Source organism: Rhinopithecus bieti, unplaced genomic scaffold (assembly GCF_001698545.2).
Source record: "Rhinopithecus bieti isolate Rb0 unplaced genomic scaffold, ASM169854v2 scaffold_2827, whole genome shotgun sequence".
NCBI lineage: Eukaryota > Metazoa > Chordata > Mammalia > Primates > Cercopithecidae > Rhinopithecus > Rhinopithecus bieti.
Window position 1 is genome coordinate 2,252,444 of NW_016804135.1, and position 14,619 is coordinate 2,267,062.

At 35.3% G+C, this 14,619-nt stretch overlaps 1 protein-coding gene across 1 annotated transcript in view; it reads left to right on the plus strand.

Annotated features, from left to right (window-relative positions):
* The window catches only part of ANKAR (ankyrin and armadillo repeat containing), a 75,944-nt gene that overhangs the window by 13,001 nt on the left and 48,324 nt on the right, over nucleotides 1-14,619 (plus strand). Inside the window, 6 exon segments of the mRNA XM_017865548.1 lie at nucleotides 2,978-3,269; nucleotides 3,271-3,413; nucleotides 5,709-5,872; nucleotides 6,523-6,626; nucleotides 8,697-8,877; nucleotides 9,863-10,082. Of these exon segments, the coding sequence (XP_017721037.1) occupies nucleotides 2,978-3,269; nucleotides 3,271-3,413; nucleotides 5,709-5,872; nucleotides 6,523-6,626; nucleotides 8,697-8,877; nucleotides 9,863-10,082 (1,104 nt within the window).

The window sequence follows — 14,619 nt, forward strand, 5'->3', positions numbered from 1 at the left end:
AAAAAAAAAAAAAAAAAAAAGCAATGTATAATACTAGCCTGAAAAAACAAACTATGTTTTTGGCCCAAGTGAGAAGCCGATACCCTGGTTGAAGAAAAATCACGTTTTCTTGTTGTTCTATATTTTCCTTGATCAAAGCTGGGACTTATGTTGTATCTCTCTTCACTCTCCTTAGTAACCTACTCATCTGTCTGCTTTCATCTTACACAATTTTATTGGCATTGTTAACTTAAGAATCATGAGATTTATAAATTTAGAATGGAGACTATTTCTTTTTCTGAATTATTTTATTTAAAATTTTTGTGGGTACATAGTAGGTATATATATTTATGAGATATTTTCACACAGGCATACAAAGCCTAATAATCATATCAGGGTAAATGGAGTGTCCTTCACCTCAAATATTTATCCTTTCTTTGTGTTACAGACAATCCAATTATACTCTTCTAGTGTTTTTAAATGTATAATAAATTGTTGTCTATAGTCACCTTGTTGTGTTGTCAAATACTAGATCTTATTCATTCTATCTAACTATATTTTTGTATCCATTAATTATCCCTACTCCCCTCCTGCCCCACCATTCCCTGCCACCTTTCCCAGCTTCTGGTAACCATCTCTATTTCCATGAGGTCAATTGTTTTAATTTTTAGCTCCCACAAATAAGTGAGAACTTGCAAAGTTTGTCTTTCTGTGCATGGCTTATTTCACTTAACATAATGTCCTCCAGTTTCATCAAAGTTGTTGCAGATGACAGAATCTCATGGCTGAATAGTACTCCGTTGTGTATGTGTACCACTTTTTCTTTATCCGTTCATCTGTTGATGGACACTTAGGTTGCTTCCAAATCTTGGTTATTATGAACAGTGCTGCAACAAACGTGGGAGTGCAGATACCCTTTGATATTCCGATTTCCTTTCTTTTGGGTTTATACCCAGCCGTGGGATTGCTGTACCATACGGTAGCTATATTTTTAGTTTTTCGAGAAACCTCCAAACTGTTCTCCCTAGTGGCTATACTAGTTTACATTACCTCCAACAGTGTACTAGGGTTCCCTTTTCTCCACATCCAGCAAGCATTCATTTTTGCCTGTCTTTTGGATAAAGGGCGTTTTAACTGGGGTAAGATGATATCTTATAGTTTTGATTTGCATTGCTCTGATGATCAGAGATGTTGAACACCTTTTCATATGCCTGTTTGCCATGTGTATGTCTCCTTTTGAGAAATGTCTATTCAGATCTTTTGCCTATTTTTTTAATCAGATTAGATTTTTTTCCAATAGAATTGTTTGACCTCCTTATATAGTCTGGTTATTAAGCCCTTGTCGGATAGATAGTTTGCAAATATTTTCTCCCATTCTGTGGGTTGTCTCTTCAGTTTGTTGATTGTTTCCTTTGCTATGTAGAAGCTTTTTAAGTTGATGTGATCCCATTTGTCCATTTTTGCTTGGGTTGCAAAATGTGATTGTGAGGTATTACTCAAGAAATCTTTGTCCAGACTGATATCCTGAAAAGTTTACCCGATTTTTTTTAGTAGTTTCATAGTTTGAGGTCTTAGATTTAAGTATTTAATCCATTTTTATTTGATGTTTGTATATGGTGAGAGACGGGTCTAGTTTTATTCTTCCATGTATGAATATCCAGTTTTCTCAGTGCCATTTATTGAAGAGACTGTTCTTTCCTCAGCATATGTTCTTGGCACCTTTGTTGAAAATGAGTTCATTGTATAAGTTTGCATTTGTTTCTGAGTTCTCTGACCTCCTTTGGCCTATGCATCTATTTTTATGCCAGTACAATGCAGTTTTGGTGACTATCATTCTGCAATATACTTTGAAGTCAGGTAATGTGATTCCTCCAGTTTTGTTCTTTTTGCTCAGGATGACTGGCTATTCTGGATCTTTCATGGTTTCATATATATTTTAGGATTATTTTTTCTATTTCTGTGAAGAACAGTGACTGCTATTTTGATATAGATTGCAATGAATCTATATATTTCTTATAAAGGGTTACAGTCTTCAAGCTGGCCATTCTGACAGGCACTTCGAGGAAGAGAGGAGCAAGACAGGAATTTAAGCTGAACTGTTTGGCCAAGTATACATATTCAGGTATACATATATAACAAGTTATAGGAAGAGCTATGAACATGCATGGAGTGGATTCTAACATGTATATTGAACAAACATGCATGTTACAGATGATCCATGTTCACTTTGGGGTGGAGACTTAACATATAAATGCATTACAATTAGGCCCTTATTATATGTCAGAAGGTGAAGCAGGGACTTGAAGGCATTCATGTGTACAGCCTCTGTAAACAGTCCAGAACCACATCATGGTCAGTAGTCTTATGAGGAGAAAGTTACTGAAGTCAGTCTCTTGTCCAATCAAAGCTCTAGTTATGGCGTAGGGAACAGGAAGGTCAGTTATTCAGCATCTGTTGGTGAATGGGCCGTAATTATATTAAAATTGCTTATCTTGAGGACAATGTTTGTTTAACTGTTAGAGAAAAAAGAAAAACCTTGTGACTGTTAGAACATAGTTTATTCTTTAAGTAGAGGGGTTTGTGACTTCACCCTTGCCTGGCATGGCCCTAGGTTTTGTTTATAGTTTGGTATCTTATTGCCACAAAGGGTCCATTCTGTCAGTCTTATGATCTGTATTTTAATATTAATGCTGGTCAGTTGTTGTGTCTAAACCACAAAAGGAAAGGGGTATAATGAGGCATGTTTGACCTCTGATCCCATCATGGCCAAGAACTTAGTTTTTAAGGTTTCTCTGGGGTCCCCTTGGCCAAAACGGGTCTGTTCAGTCCGTTGTGGGGGGTGCTTAGAATTTTATATTTGGTTTACAGCATCTAATTTTTCCTTTACTGTCATGTTAGTAGGATTTCACAATAAAATCCTGTTTTCAATCTTCCATATTTATCCAGAAGCCAAATATGAAATTTTCACTATCTAAAATTTTCCTTTTTTATCATGAAGGTTTGACTGATATTACAAAGGATCCAGACTTTAATGAAATCTATGATGAAGACGTGAATGAAGATCCAACATATGATCCCAATAGCCCTGAAGAAACAGCTGTATTTATGAAATATGCTGAAAATATTATGCTAAAGTTAACATTCAGTACCACACAAGTTCAACAGTATGAAAATGTCTTTATATTTGAAACAGGCTATTGGCTTACTAATGCTATAAAATATAATCAGGATTATCTTGATATTTGTACCTACCAGAGACTACAGCAAAGATTATATCTTCAGAAAAGATTATTCAAAACACTTTGAGAAGAAAAAAGATATCAGAAGAGGGATAGGATACCTAAAGTTAATATGTTTTCTGATTCCATTTCTATTGAGTTTAAAGAAGAAAATGAAAGTTCCATATTTAGGTAGTCTGCTTCAGCCTTTTTCAGGTAAGAGTATCACTAAAATCAAATATAAAATATAGGTATATATTAAATATATGTTTAAATGCAATTTTGTTTCTAGTATATGGGTGCAGGCAGTAACCTAGCTATAACCTGTTAGAAAGAGAAAACAAACAAAATTTAATGTCTCTAATGTAATTAAAAACACTCAGCATATGTACATAGTACTTTGTATATATTTATACCAATTATAAGGACTTCTGAAATATTTAAAATAAGTTAAAATAAAATAAGTTCTGTATGAATAGGGAAATATGCCATATCCATGATGGGAAAACACTGTGAATGTATCATATCTCATTCAAATTACTCTATAAATTCAGTGTACTTCTATTCAAAATCCTGATCATATTTTTCACTGAAGTTTACACACTTACTCTAAAATTAATATAGAGCAGCAAGGGGTTGTTAATGATCTTTCATTTCTGAAAAATAGATTGAAACATATTAAAACTACAGTAATTAAATGAGGGTAGTATTGGCACTTTAATAAACAAATAGAGCAATGTAAGAGAATAGAGAGCTGAAACAGGCCATAATTAATGGAATTTGATGGGACTTCAGTATAAACTCTTCATTCTACACTGATTAGCACACAATTTATACATTTTCATTGCTTTCCAAGCATGTAGGCTTATTATAATGGGCTTTCTATTCAGATGGCAACTTTTCAGCAGAAATTTTGCAAATTCTTTAGTGAAAGTTTGTATCATGAGAATTCAGGTGCTGAAGATATCAATATCTGTGAACTATTAGAAATGGAATCATGACAGTGCATGGCTCTTGGGTGGTGGGGAGCATGTATAGAACTGAGAGGGACTTGCTTAAAGAGAATGTTAGCTATATCTGCAATATCTTATTACTTAAACTATGGGAAGCAAATAGGACTAATGTTAATAGTTAATTCTAGGTGCTGAGATCAGAGTGTATAGTGTATATTATTGTTTGTACTTTTCTTTACCTTTTGTATTTCCCAAAATACGTTATGTCCCTTATGTTGATGAAATCGTATTCTACTAACCAGTCAAAATATTGAAAAAACCTAGCCTTTGCTGGAATTTGAGAAAAGAAATTTTTTTGAGGCAGAGTCTTGCTCTGTCGCACAGGCTGGAGTGCAGTTTCATAATCTTGGCTCACTGCAACCTCCACCTCCCAGGTTCAAGCAATTCTCCTGTCTCAGCCTCCCAAATAGCTGGGATTACAGCCACCCGCCACCATGCCCAGCTAATTTTCTGTTTTTAGTAGAGACAAGGTTTCACTATGTTGGTCAAGCTGGTCTCAGACTCCTGACCTCAGGTGATCCGCCTGTTTCAGCCTCCCAAAGTGCTGGGATTACAGGCATGAGCCACCACACCCAGGAGAGAAAATTATTTTAAAAAATAAGTTATCTGTGTAGTTTCATTACCTTCCAGAAATACAGGATGGTTATTTCTGTATGTGAGATATACCCATCTATGTCTTTATAATGTCTCCTTTTACCTAAACTAGCTGAGATAAGTTTTTGTATATTTAACCAAAGATTCTCTTAGGCACAGAGTTTCTGGTCCTTTCTTATAATTGGGAGTAAGATACTAATCTTGAGCTCACGATAAATCGAGAACTAGAACAATGTTTTGAGCATACTTTTGAAATGTCTGTACAATGAAACTACAGAAAGTGCTCAAAATGTAAATATACTTTATATATACATACATATATATGAATATATTTTATATATACATATATGTATATATTTGAGATATATATAATATATATATACGGTAATTGACTGAGGGCAGTATTGGCACTGTAATATATATATTTGAGACAGGGTGTCACTCTGTCACCCAGGCTGGAGTGGAGTGGCATGATCTCAGCTCACTGCAGGTTTTACCTCCTGGGCTCAAGCGATCCTCCCGCCTCAGCCTCCCAAGTAGCTGGGATTACATGCGTGTGCCACCACATCCAGCTAGTTTTTGTATTTTTAGTAGAGACGGGGTTTCACCATGTTGTCCAGACTGGTCTTGAACTCCTAGGCTCAAGCGATCTGCCTTTCTCAGCCTCTCAAAATGCTGGGATTATAGGCATAAGCCACTATGCATGCCCAAAAATATATTTTAATGTTAAAATATTTATATACATTAACAGCATAAATAATTTTATGCACTATAATTGCCAAGATTTTAATTTCATCTGAAATTTTCCTACTTTGTTTACATGAATGAGAAGTTAGATCTCTTAAAATATGATTGTTTATGTGCTGTTCACTTTTTAAATAAAAATTTGTTTTCATTTTTTGAGATGACAAGGTCAAGACAGAGCGAGAATTGCCTCCATTTATTTATGGAAGAGATTTTAAATGCCAGAATTTTCACTACAAAGAGAATCAATATTTTCATGTTCATGGAGGAATTGAATTTGATATCAGCACCCCTTCAATTGAGAATGCCTTGGAAGATTTTCAGGTTTAAATGATTCCTTAGACAGTTTATCATTTCTCAACTCTTTTATCCTATTCTCCAACCAAAAAGAGCCTCTGTTGGTACAGGCACGAGACAGCTCTCCAAATGATTATTCTCACAACTCAATAATTTTTTCATACATTATTTTAACATAAATGAATTAAGTGCAGATATATGTAAGGTACTGTGTTGGATATCTGAGATAAAATTATAAATAAGCTAGGTACATCTATCATCCTCACAGAATTTACAGACTTCTAATGGACCATATTTGTCCTAGAATAGATAACCGAAGAGTTCAGTAGAAATCTCTGGACACTCAGTACACATTCTTCCATTTTCCTCAAAGAATCAGGATTAGAACAGAGATCCTTTAAAATTTTGGAACAGTAATTCTTCACCTGGAATTTAGTATAAAAATTCTACATTTCAATTGTTATTGCTTTTCTACCTTCTGTATACTATATGTCTGTCCTTTAGTATTTTTTCCTCATTCTCAAAGTAAGGATTAGATATATGCAGCTGCTATCTGGGTCTTCTGGAATAGTATTTTAAAATTTGTCATTTACTTGTATACTATTTCATACAAATAATTCTTATAATTGTTTAGATGTGTCTAAGGATATGTCTTTAGTAACATACTCATGTTTTAGAAAAATTTAGAAAAAATACGAGATTGTGCTGCTAATACATTCAGAGAAGATTCAGGATATAAAGAATATTACTCAATACCAGTCATGGAATTTCATGGAAAAAGGTAAGGAGCTTTCACTAATTACTGACGCTAGCTACAGTTTGTTGAAAGTTAGTAGAGAACAAAGAAAACAACAAAATGCAAAGGTTAATTTAAACCTTTACAGTGGCGATTCCAGAATAATAAGCACCATGAATGACATATGGACTCAACAAAGTATTAAATGTTATAGTTATTACTTCATGTGTTTGATATAGTCAGTGTAATAATCCTTAGAGTTTGTAATTAGTTCTTATAATTAACAGAGTGGTTAAACAGGGATAGAGATGAGGATCAAATCCCAGTTGGGGTTTTGATCCTCATAATAAAAAGTTGGGACCAAAGAAATCCTTAGTCGTCCCTAAACCTCAATACTTTTCTAGCAGGTTTTTTGTCAGGAACTGAAAACAAGAACACACTGAAATAGCAGTATTCAGCCTCTCGCTCTACCACATTATTAAAGCATCAGGAGAGCTAGGAGGGGCAGAGGACACTGCACAGAGCGCCAACCGCTTTTCCATCTGAGTCGCACAGTGTTTCTACGATTTAACATTCAGTTGGTTGGTGGCAGAATGTGAATAGATGACGTGTTGTGTTCCTGGATTTTTAAATCTTGGACACTGAAATTTGGAAATATGGGAACAAGAGCTCAGAGGAAACATTTTAATTAGAGGCAAAGATTTAAAACAAATAAGGACGTTTTGCTCGTTGGTTCGTTTATTTGCTTTTAAGGCATGCAAGCAGTTGAGAGGATAGGACCAAGTCTGGAACTTTGGAGAATAGTAACTGACGAGGGAGGATAGCTTGAGCCTAGGAGTTCGAGACCAGACTGGGCAACATAGTAAGACCCTATCTTTGTTTTTGTTTGTTTGTTTGTTTTTGAGACAGAGTCTTGCTCTGTCACCCAGGCTGGAGTGCAGTGGTGCAATCTTGGCTCACTGCAACCTATACCTCCTAGGTTCAAGTGATTCCCCTGCCTCAGCCTCCTGAGTAGCTAGGATTATAAGCATGCACCACCACGCCTGGCTAATTTTTGTATTTTTAGTAGAGAAGAGGTTTTGCCATGTTGGTCAGGCTGGTATCGAACTCCTGACCTCAAGTGATCTGCTCACGTCAGCCTCCCAAAGTGCTGGGATTACAGGCATAAGTCACCATGCCTATTCATAAGACCCTATCTCTACAAAAAATTTAAAAGTTAGCCAGGCTAGGCGGCACATACCTGTTGTCACACCTACCCAGGAGGCTGAGGTGGGAGGATCTCTTGAACCTGAGAGGTCGAGGCTTAAGCGAACAGTGATTGCACCACTGCTCTCCAGCCTTGGTAACAGAGTAAGACCTTGTCTCAAGAAAAAAGAATACTGTATTTACAGCAATAAATAGTTGCATTTGGAGGAGAAACCCAGGTAATATTAAGAGGCTTACCATTGACAGAAATAGGTCAGCAGCTAAAGTATTTACTCCTGAAATCTGGGCTTGGGGAAGGTACCTCATGGGGGGAAGGGTAGGAAGGTGGCCGTTTTCCCTCACCTGTGATGATAAGCAAACCCAGGGAACAGAGTAACTCAACATTTTATCAATTTTCCATTCCAGAGTGATAGGGATCAGGGCTATGTCAAGCCCCACCTATGTTCCAGGGACCTGGTAGGAGGGGGGTTTCTCTAGTCCACTGCTGCAGTGAGTAAAAGCCAAGGAGCCATTACACAAAGCATCATTCCAGATCACATTCAAGGTAAACTCTTGAGGAGCCAAATATAGACATAATTAGCTTAAAAGAATAAGAGGTAGGTAGGCAGACAGTTACATGACCTAGAACTTCAGCCAGAGTTAGGCCTTCCAGGAACTTTTAGACATTGCCCCAGATCACTGTCATGGGAAAGACAGAGTCAATACAATATGAAGAAGGTATTTTTATATAAAGACTTGATTAATAACAGTTGATAATGATGTTATTAATATACTTACAATTAAGTACAATTTAAACTACCATTTTGTATTTAATTGTTACAGAAAAATCAAAGTTTTGCCAGCATAGAAAGAGAAGTAGCAAATCACTTCAAAGTTAGAGAAACATCTTTTTTTCTTTATTTTTTATAGCTACTATGTGATGTATTTTGAACTTGAAACTTTCTATCAGCAACTATATAAGACACAGTGGTGGGGAGCCATAAATGAAATAATGAACAATCTGAGACCAAAAAGACTTCCACTGACAGATGCTCAATTACACGAACAATTTAAGAAAAAATTTGGTTTCAAAAGAGCTATGAAATGCAAGGTATTTCAATGACTACCACATAATTTAGTATATGAAGTTATATATTATTGATAAGTATGTGTCTCAGATGTTTATCCTAGGGATAATAATAGGTTAAAGTCTTCAATATGAAATAAAATGCCACATTTTAGTAGCTGAAAGGCTATATAATTCTGGATTATAAATTTCTGTCAGAGTACCTATTAATGCACTGGATTGTGATTAATCTCAATGGCTCATACTTACTGATTACTTATTTTTTATGTTAGGCAATGTTATAAATCAATGAACTCTTTTAAGGTATGACTAGTTCTATTGTTATCATTCCTGTTATACAAATGAGAAACTTGAGGTGTAGAGAGGGATCTTTCACAAATCATATAGTAAATGGCAGAGCCAGGCTTCAATCCTCGAACTAAAACCTAAAGAGCAGACCTAGCATCCTGAATCAAATCTCCACATCTGTTTCAACAAGCCTTGAAGTACAGCTTCTGGAACTGAGCAATGAAGCTCACCAGCTTCAAAGGTTAGACTGGCATTTACTTTCCATTTATTTGCTTTCACGTCCACAAATTGAAAACTCAAAATTTGTTAGTTGAATTTTAAATATTAGTCAGAATGTCTAAAGAGGGTGACATTTTACCTTTTGATGACAAACTGTATTTCTATAGCTATATATTTCAAGTTTCTAGACTTCTAAATTAGGTTTTCTTAAATCAGAGAAGGAACCCAGTGATCTTCATTTGCTTTTAAAATATTTTAGAAAAAAATTAAAATAATAAGAAGAAAATTCCCCAAAATATTTTAAAATTCTTAATATTTGCTTATGGCTCTAACAACTTTAATTATTATCCAGTAAGAAACTTTCCACGTGTGGATCTTGTGAAAATTCTACTTAATTTTAGCAGCATTCATGTGATTCTGTTAATATATTTCATGTCTTTTTTTCCTTAAACCAAACTTTAAGTGCATTTTGATAAACTGATGATGGCCTTGTTAATTTTAGAGTATTCCATTTGGTATGAAGTCCGCTGTTGAAAGAGGGTTGTCTGCAGTTTTCCATACATTTAGCCGTAAAACCTCAAGCTCAACAATCAATGTTTCAGATGAAGCAGGTTATACTATTTTTCATCATGCTGCCCTGCACAACAGAGTTTTTATTATATGTCAACTGTGCAATGCTAACTTCAAGGTCAACCAGAGGCGCTTTGTTACGTTCGGCCAAGGTACCATAAAGCTTTTTAACCTAAAATGTTGTTATTTTATTTACCCTTACTCAGCATTAGGAATGCATGTCGATTTTAGAGCAGGTTAAAATTTGGTATTAATTAGAGCAAAGTTGAGGTTTTTGTTTCATTTATCTAAGAAGGGCTCCTTTTAGTTTTCTAAGTATCACTTATAACTATCTTATATAGTTTTATATTTGTTCATTGCGTCTCCTTCATTTGAGTATAAGCTCTAAAAGAGGGCAAAGATTTAGCCTACTTTATTTGCCTTGGTATCCTAGTGTCCAGATGAAAGCTTGGCTTAATGGTTGCTCAGAAAGTATTTGTTGAGTTAATGCATGGATGGGTGAAGGCAGGATATCATTTGATAAGGGCTGGCAAAATTAATATACACTGATATACTATAGAAATTCAGAGAACAGCAATAAATATGACTGTCAGGTCCCAGTAGAACAATCATTCTTTATTCCAGGATCCTCAAACAGGGAATAGTTTCTTTATATTACGTATATTTACATTACATTTAATAACAAGAAATTTCTTTATAATAATAATGTTTAGCATTAATAGCCTGTTAAGGTTAACCTCATTTAAACTTTAAAAGCTATTTTTGTGATTATTAAATATGCATGGATATTTTATAGTCATTGAAATAAATTTAGCTAGAGTAAAAACAAATAAAGTTGGCAATGAAATTGGTGGCCCTGCATAACTGGAAAGGAAAATATAGATAAATTGTCAGGGGTAGATGTAGTAGCTCACTGTTGTCATGCCAACACTTGGGGAGGCTGAGGCTGGAGGATCACTTGAGACTAGGAGTTCAAGATGAGCCTGGGCAGCATAACGAGAACCCCCTATAAAATTTTTTTTAAAAAAACCTAGCCAGGCTTGGTGGTACACACCTGTAGTCCTAGCTACTCTGAGAGGATGAAGCAGGAAGATTGAGCCTAGGAGTTTGAGGTTACATATATATGTAAATTGTCAGGAATGGCCAATGCAACAATATTGGCAATAAGAAGTGGTGATTTTATATTTAATGAAGTCAGCTATCTTAATAAGCTATGTTAAATTTTTGCAAACACCAAAACAAAATGTTGTACTTTAACCATATTGAATATCCATAAATTCTGTACTCTATCAGTATGATTAAAACATTTTGATATTCAGATTCTTCTGTTACTGAAAATATTCAATACATAATACGTAATGAACCTAATTAAAATAAGACACAATTCAATCACATTTAAATGCAATAGGTAACACTATTTAAAGATGTATTACTTTAAGCCTTTTCTAGTGTGGAAAAAGTCTTTGGTAAATTAAAAGTTTCTCATGCGCCCTTTGACTGCTTGAGTTTCCATTTGCTGAGAATTGGGTAGATTTTGAAGTGTGGAAAACATAATACTCTACTGCCAATATTATTGCTTAACCAACACAAATTGTCCAACCTGTGACTTTTAAGCAGCCATTTTGGGGGGGCAGAGTTTCCACGTCTGCTTTTATGCGTTGTCAAGTGCGTATGACATGCCTGGATGACTTGACCAAAAGTTATTCTCAACACCGTTTGATGTAATCTTGCCAGATACATCTACATAGTCATTTTGTTCTTATTCATATGAGTCTTCTTGAACAACTTAGGAAACCGCTGTATATTAATAATCATACTTCTATGTGCATTCCCTTTTAAAACAGAGTCATCCAAAGTAGAAGTAAAAAAGGAAAGAAATGGTAAGACATAAATAAAATATTTGGTGCATTTAAAAAGGCTATTGCATATATTAGAACTTTTCTTATAGTATGTAATCTCCAAAATGCTGTTGCATCAGAATGTTGCATAATGATGTTTTGTATTCAAATTGAAGTATAAATTACTTTCTACTCATAGTTATTTATTGATACTCCTCTTCAGTTTGGCGAGTTTTCTCTTTTTTTTTTTCCTGTGGAATTTGCTGTCACCTCTATTTTTTATGAATTCAGGCCCAAAAGTGGTTTCTACAACTTAAAAAAAAGAAAAGTTATTATAATATAATTTAGATATGCTGCAGTCTAGTGGCAGTAACAATCTATGAGGTCTGAGGAATGAGTCATTTTTGACTGAGGTAGTAGACTTAACCTAAATGTTGGATATGGAGAAAAACAAAATTTTAAGAGGTTATACTTTCTGTGTCTATATTTAAGAGGCTATACCTTTGCACTCTGTATAAGAGAATTCAGAAAGGCTTTTGTTTTAAAGAAACTACTTTCAACGACCTGAATTGTCAAGGGGGAGGGGATAGTTACTTAAACTGGCCATCTTCCATTTGAGGAGGAGCACAGCAAACCTGAGATGACCTCAGAGAGGGAGCCCGACCTCATTCTTCCTCCTCCAGTCTCCTGCCAGGGCTACCCATTGGCAGATACTGACAAGGAGCCAAGGACAGGGGTTGCTTTTTCTGCAGGTGCAGGAGAGCTAGAGTGGTAAAGGAGGTGAGTGGACCTGGAGTGGGATAAAAGGAAGTTTACCTGTCCCATCCACCCTGTAGAAATTTCCAGTTAAGTAACAATAGTGTGCCTCCTACATTATTGCTCTCTTTTTCTTTTTTAAGTATCACTTATGGCTACCTTATCTAAATTTATTTATTTAGTTAGTCTCCCTCACTTGAGTATAAAGCTCCATAAAGGACAAGGATTTGGTCTATTTTGTTAGCCACAGTTTCCTAACACCCAGAAAAACACTTGGCCTTCATAGGTGCTCAGGAAACTTTTCTTGAGGGGTGTACATTTTATTGGAAACCTTAAATACTCTTCAAACAGAACATGTCTTCAATTAAGGCTCTAAGGTAGTCTACACAGAAAACCGAAGTTTTTCGGATTAGATGCAAGGAGAGGGACAGTATAGAGGACAAGTGCTTAGTTTGCCACAAGGACCCCTCATGATTAATGCTCCTCAGCCAGCTTATCAGTTTCCTTCTCCTTTTTAGGGTTTTTTCTCCTATCTTAGCATATTCATTATACTTCTTTTTACATTTTTGTTTTAGTGATTGCCCTAGAGTTTACAACATTGATTTACAGTTATTCCAAGTCTACTTTCAGATGACACTAAACCACTTCACAGATAGTGTAAGTACCTTATAATAACAAAATATTCCTAAGTCTTCCCACCTATCATTCATTTACTCATTTCACTTGTGCATAAGCATATGTATGTCATGCATTTCATAAATGTCATTCATTTCACTTATGCATAAACACATATAAGTATATATATCTATATTCAAACCCTTTGTTGATAGTGTTATTATTTATTTACTTATTTTGAGATGGAATCTTGCTCTGCTGCACAGGCTGGAGTGCAGTCGTGTGATTTTGGCTCACTGCAACTTCCATCTCCCGGGTTCAAGCAATTCTCTCATCTCAGCCTACCATGTAGCTGGGATCACAGATGTGCACCACCACACCCTATATATTTTGTATTTTTAGTAGAGACAGGGTTTCACCATGTTGGCCAGGCTGGTCTTGAACTCTGACCTCAAGTGATCCACCCACCTCGGCCTCCCAAAGCGCTGGGATTACAGATGTGAGCCACTGTACTGGGCATGATAATGTTATTTTGAACAAACTGTTATCTGTTAGCTCAATTAAGACAGAACATTTTACTTGACCTTCATTTTTTTTTTATTCTCTGATGTTCTTCCTTCCTTTATGTATATGTAAGTTTCTGACCTATATCATTTTTCTTCTCTTTGGACAACTTCTTTTAACATGCGTTGCAAGGCAGGTCTACTGGTGGCAAATTCCCTCAATTTTTGTTTGAGAAAGTCTTTATCCCTCATTCATTTTTGAAGGATAATCTTACAGGTTACAAAATTCTAGATTAGTGGTTCCATTATCTCAACACTTTATTTTTTCCTCCACTCACTTCCTGCTTGCATAGTTTCTGAGGAGAACTTGGGTGTAATTCTTATTTTTGCTTCTCTATTAGTAATGTGTTTTCCTCTGGCTTCTTTTAGGATTGTTTTCTTTTTAAAATAATTTTTAATTTCTGTATGTACTTAGTAGGCATATATACTTGGAGTATATGAGATTTTTTTGATACAGGCGTGCAATGCATAATAATTACATCAGAGTAGAGTATCCATCACCTCAATCATTTATCCTTTATGTTACATATAATCCAATTATACTCTTTTAGTTATTTTAAAATATACAATTAATTTCTTTTTACTATAGTCACCCTGTTGTGCTAGCAAATACTAGGTCTTATCTATTATTTCTATTTTGTACCCATTAACTATCCCCACATCCCCCCACTACCCTTCCCAGCCTCTGGTAACCATCATTCTACTCTGTATCTCCATGAGTTCAATTGCTTTAATTTTTAGCTCCCACAAATAAGTGAGAACAGGCAAAGTTTGTCTTTATGTGCCTGACTTATTTCACTTAACATAATGACCTCCAATTCCATCCATGTTGTTGCAGATGACAGGATCTCATTATTTTTCATGGCTGAATACCACTCCATTGTGTATCCACATGAATGGATAAATTTTCTCTATCC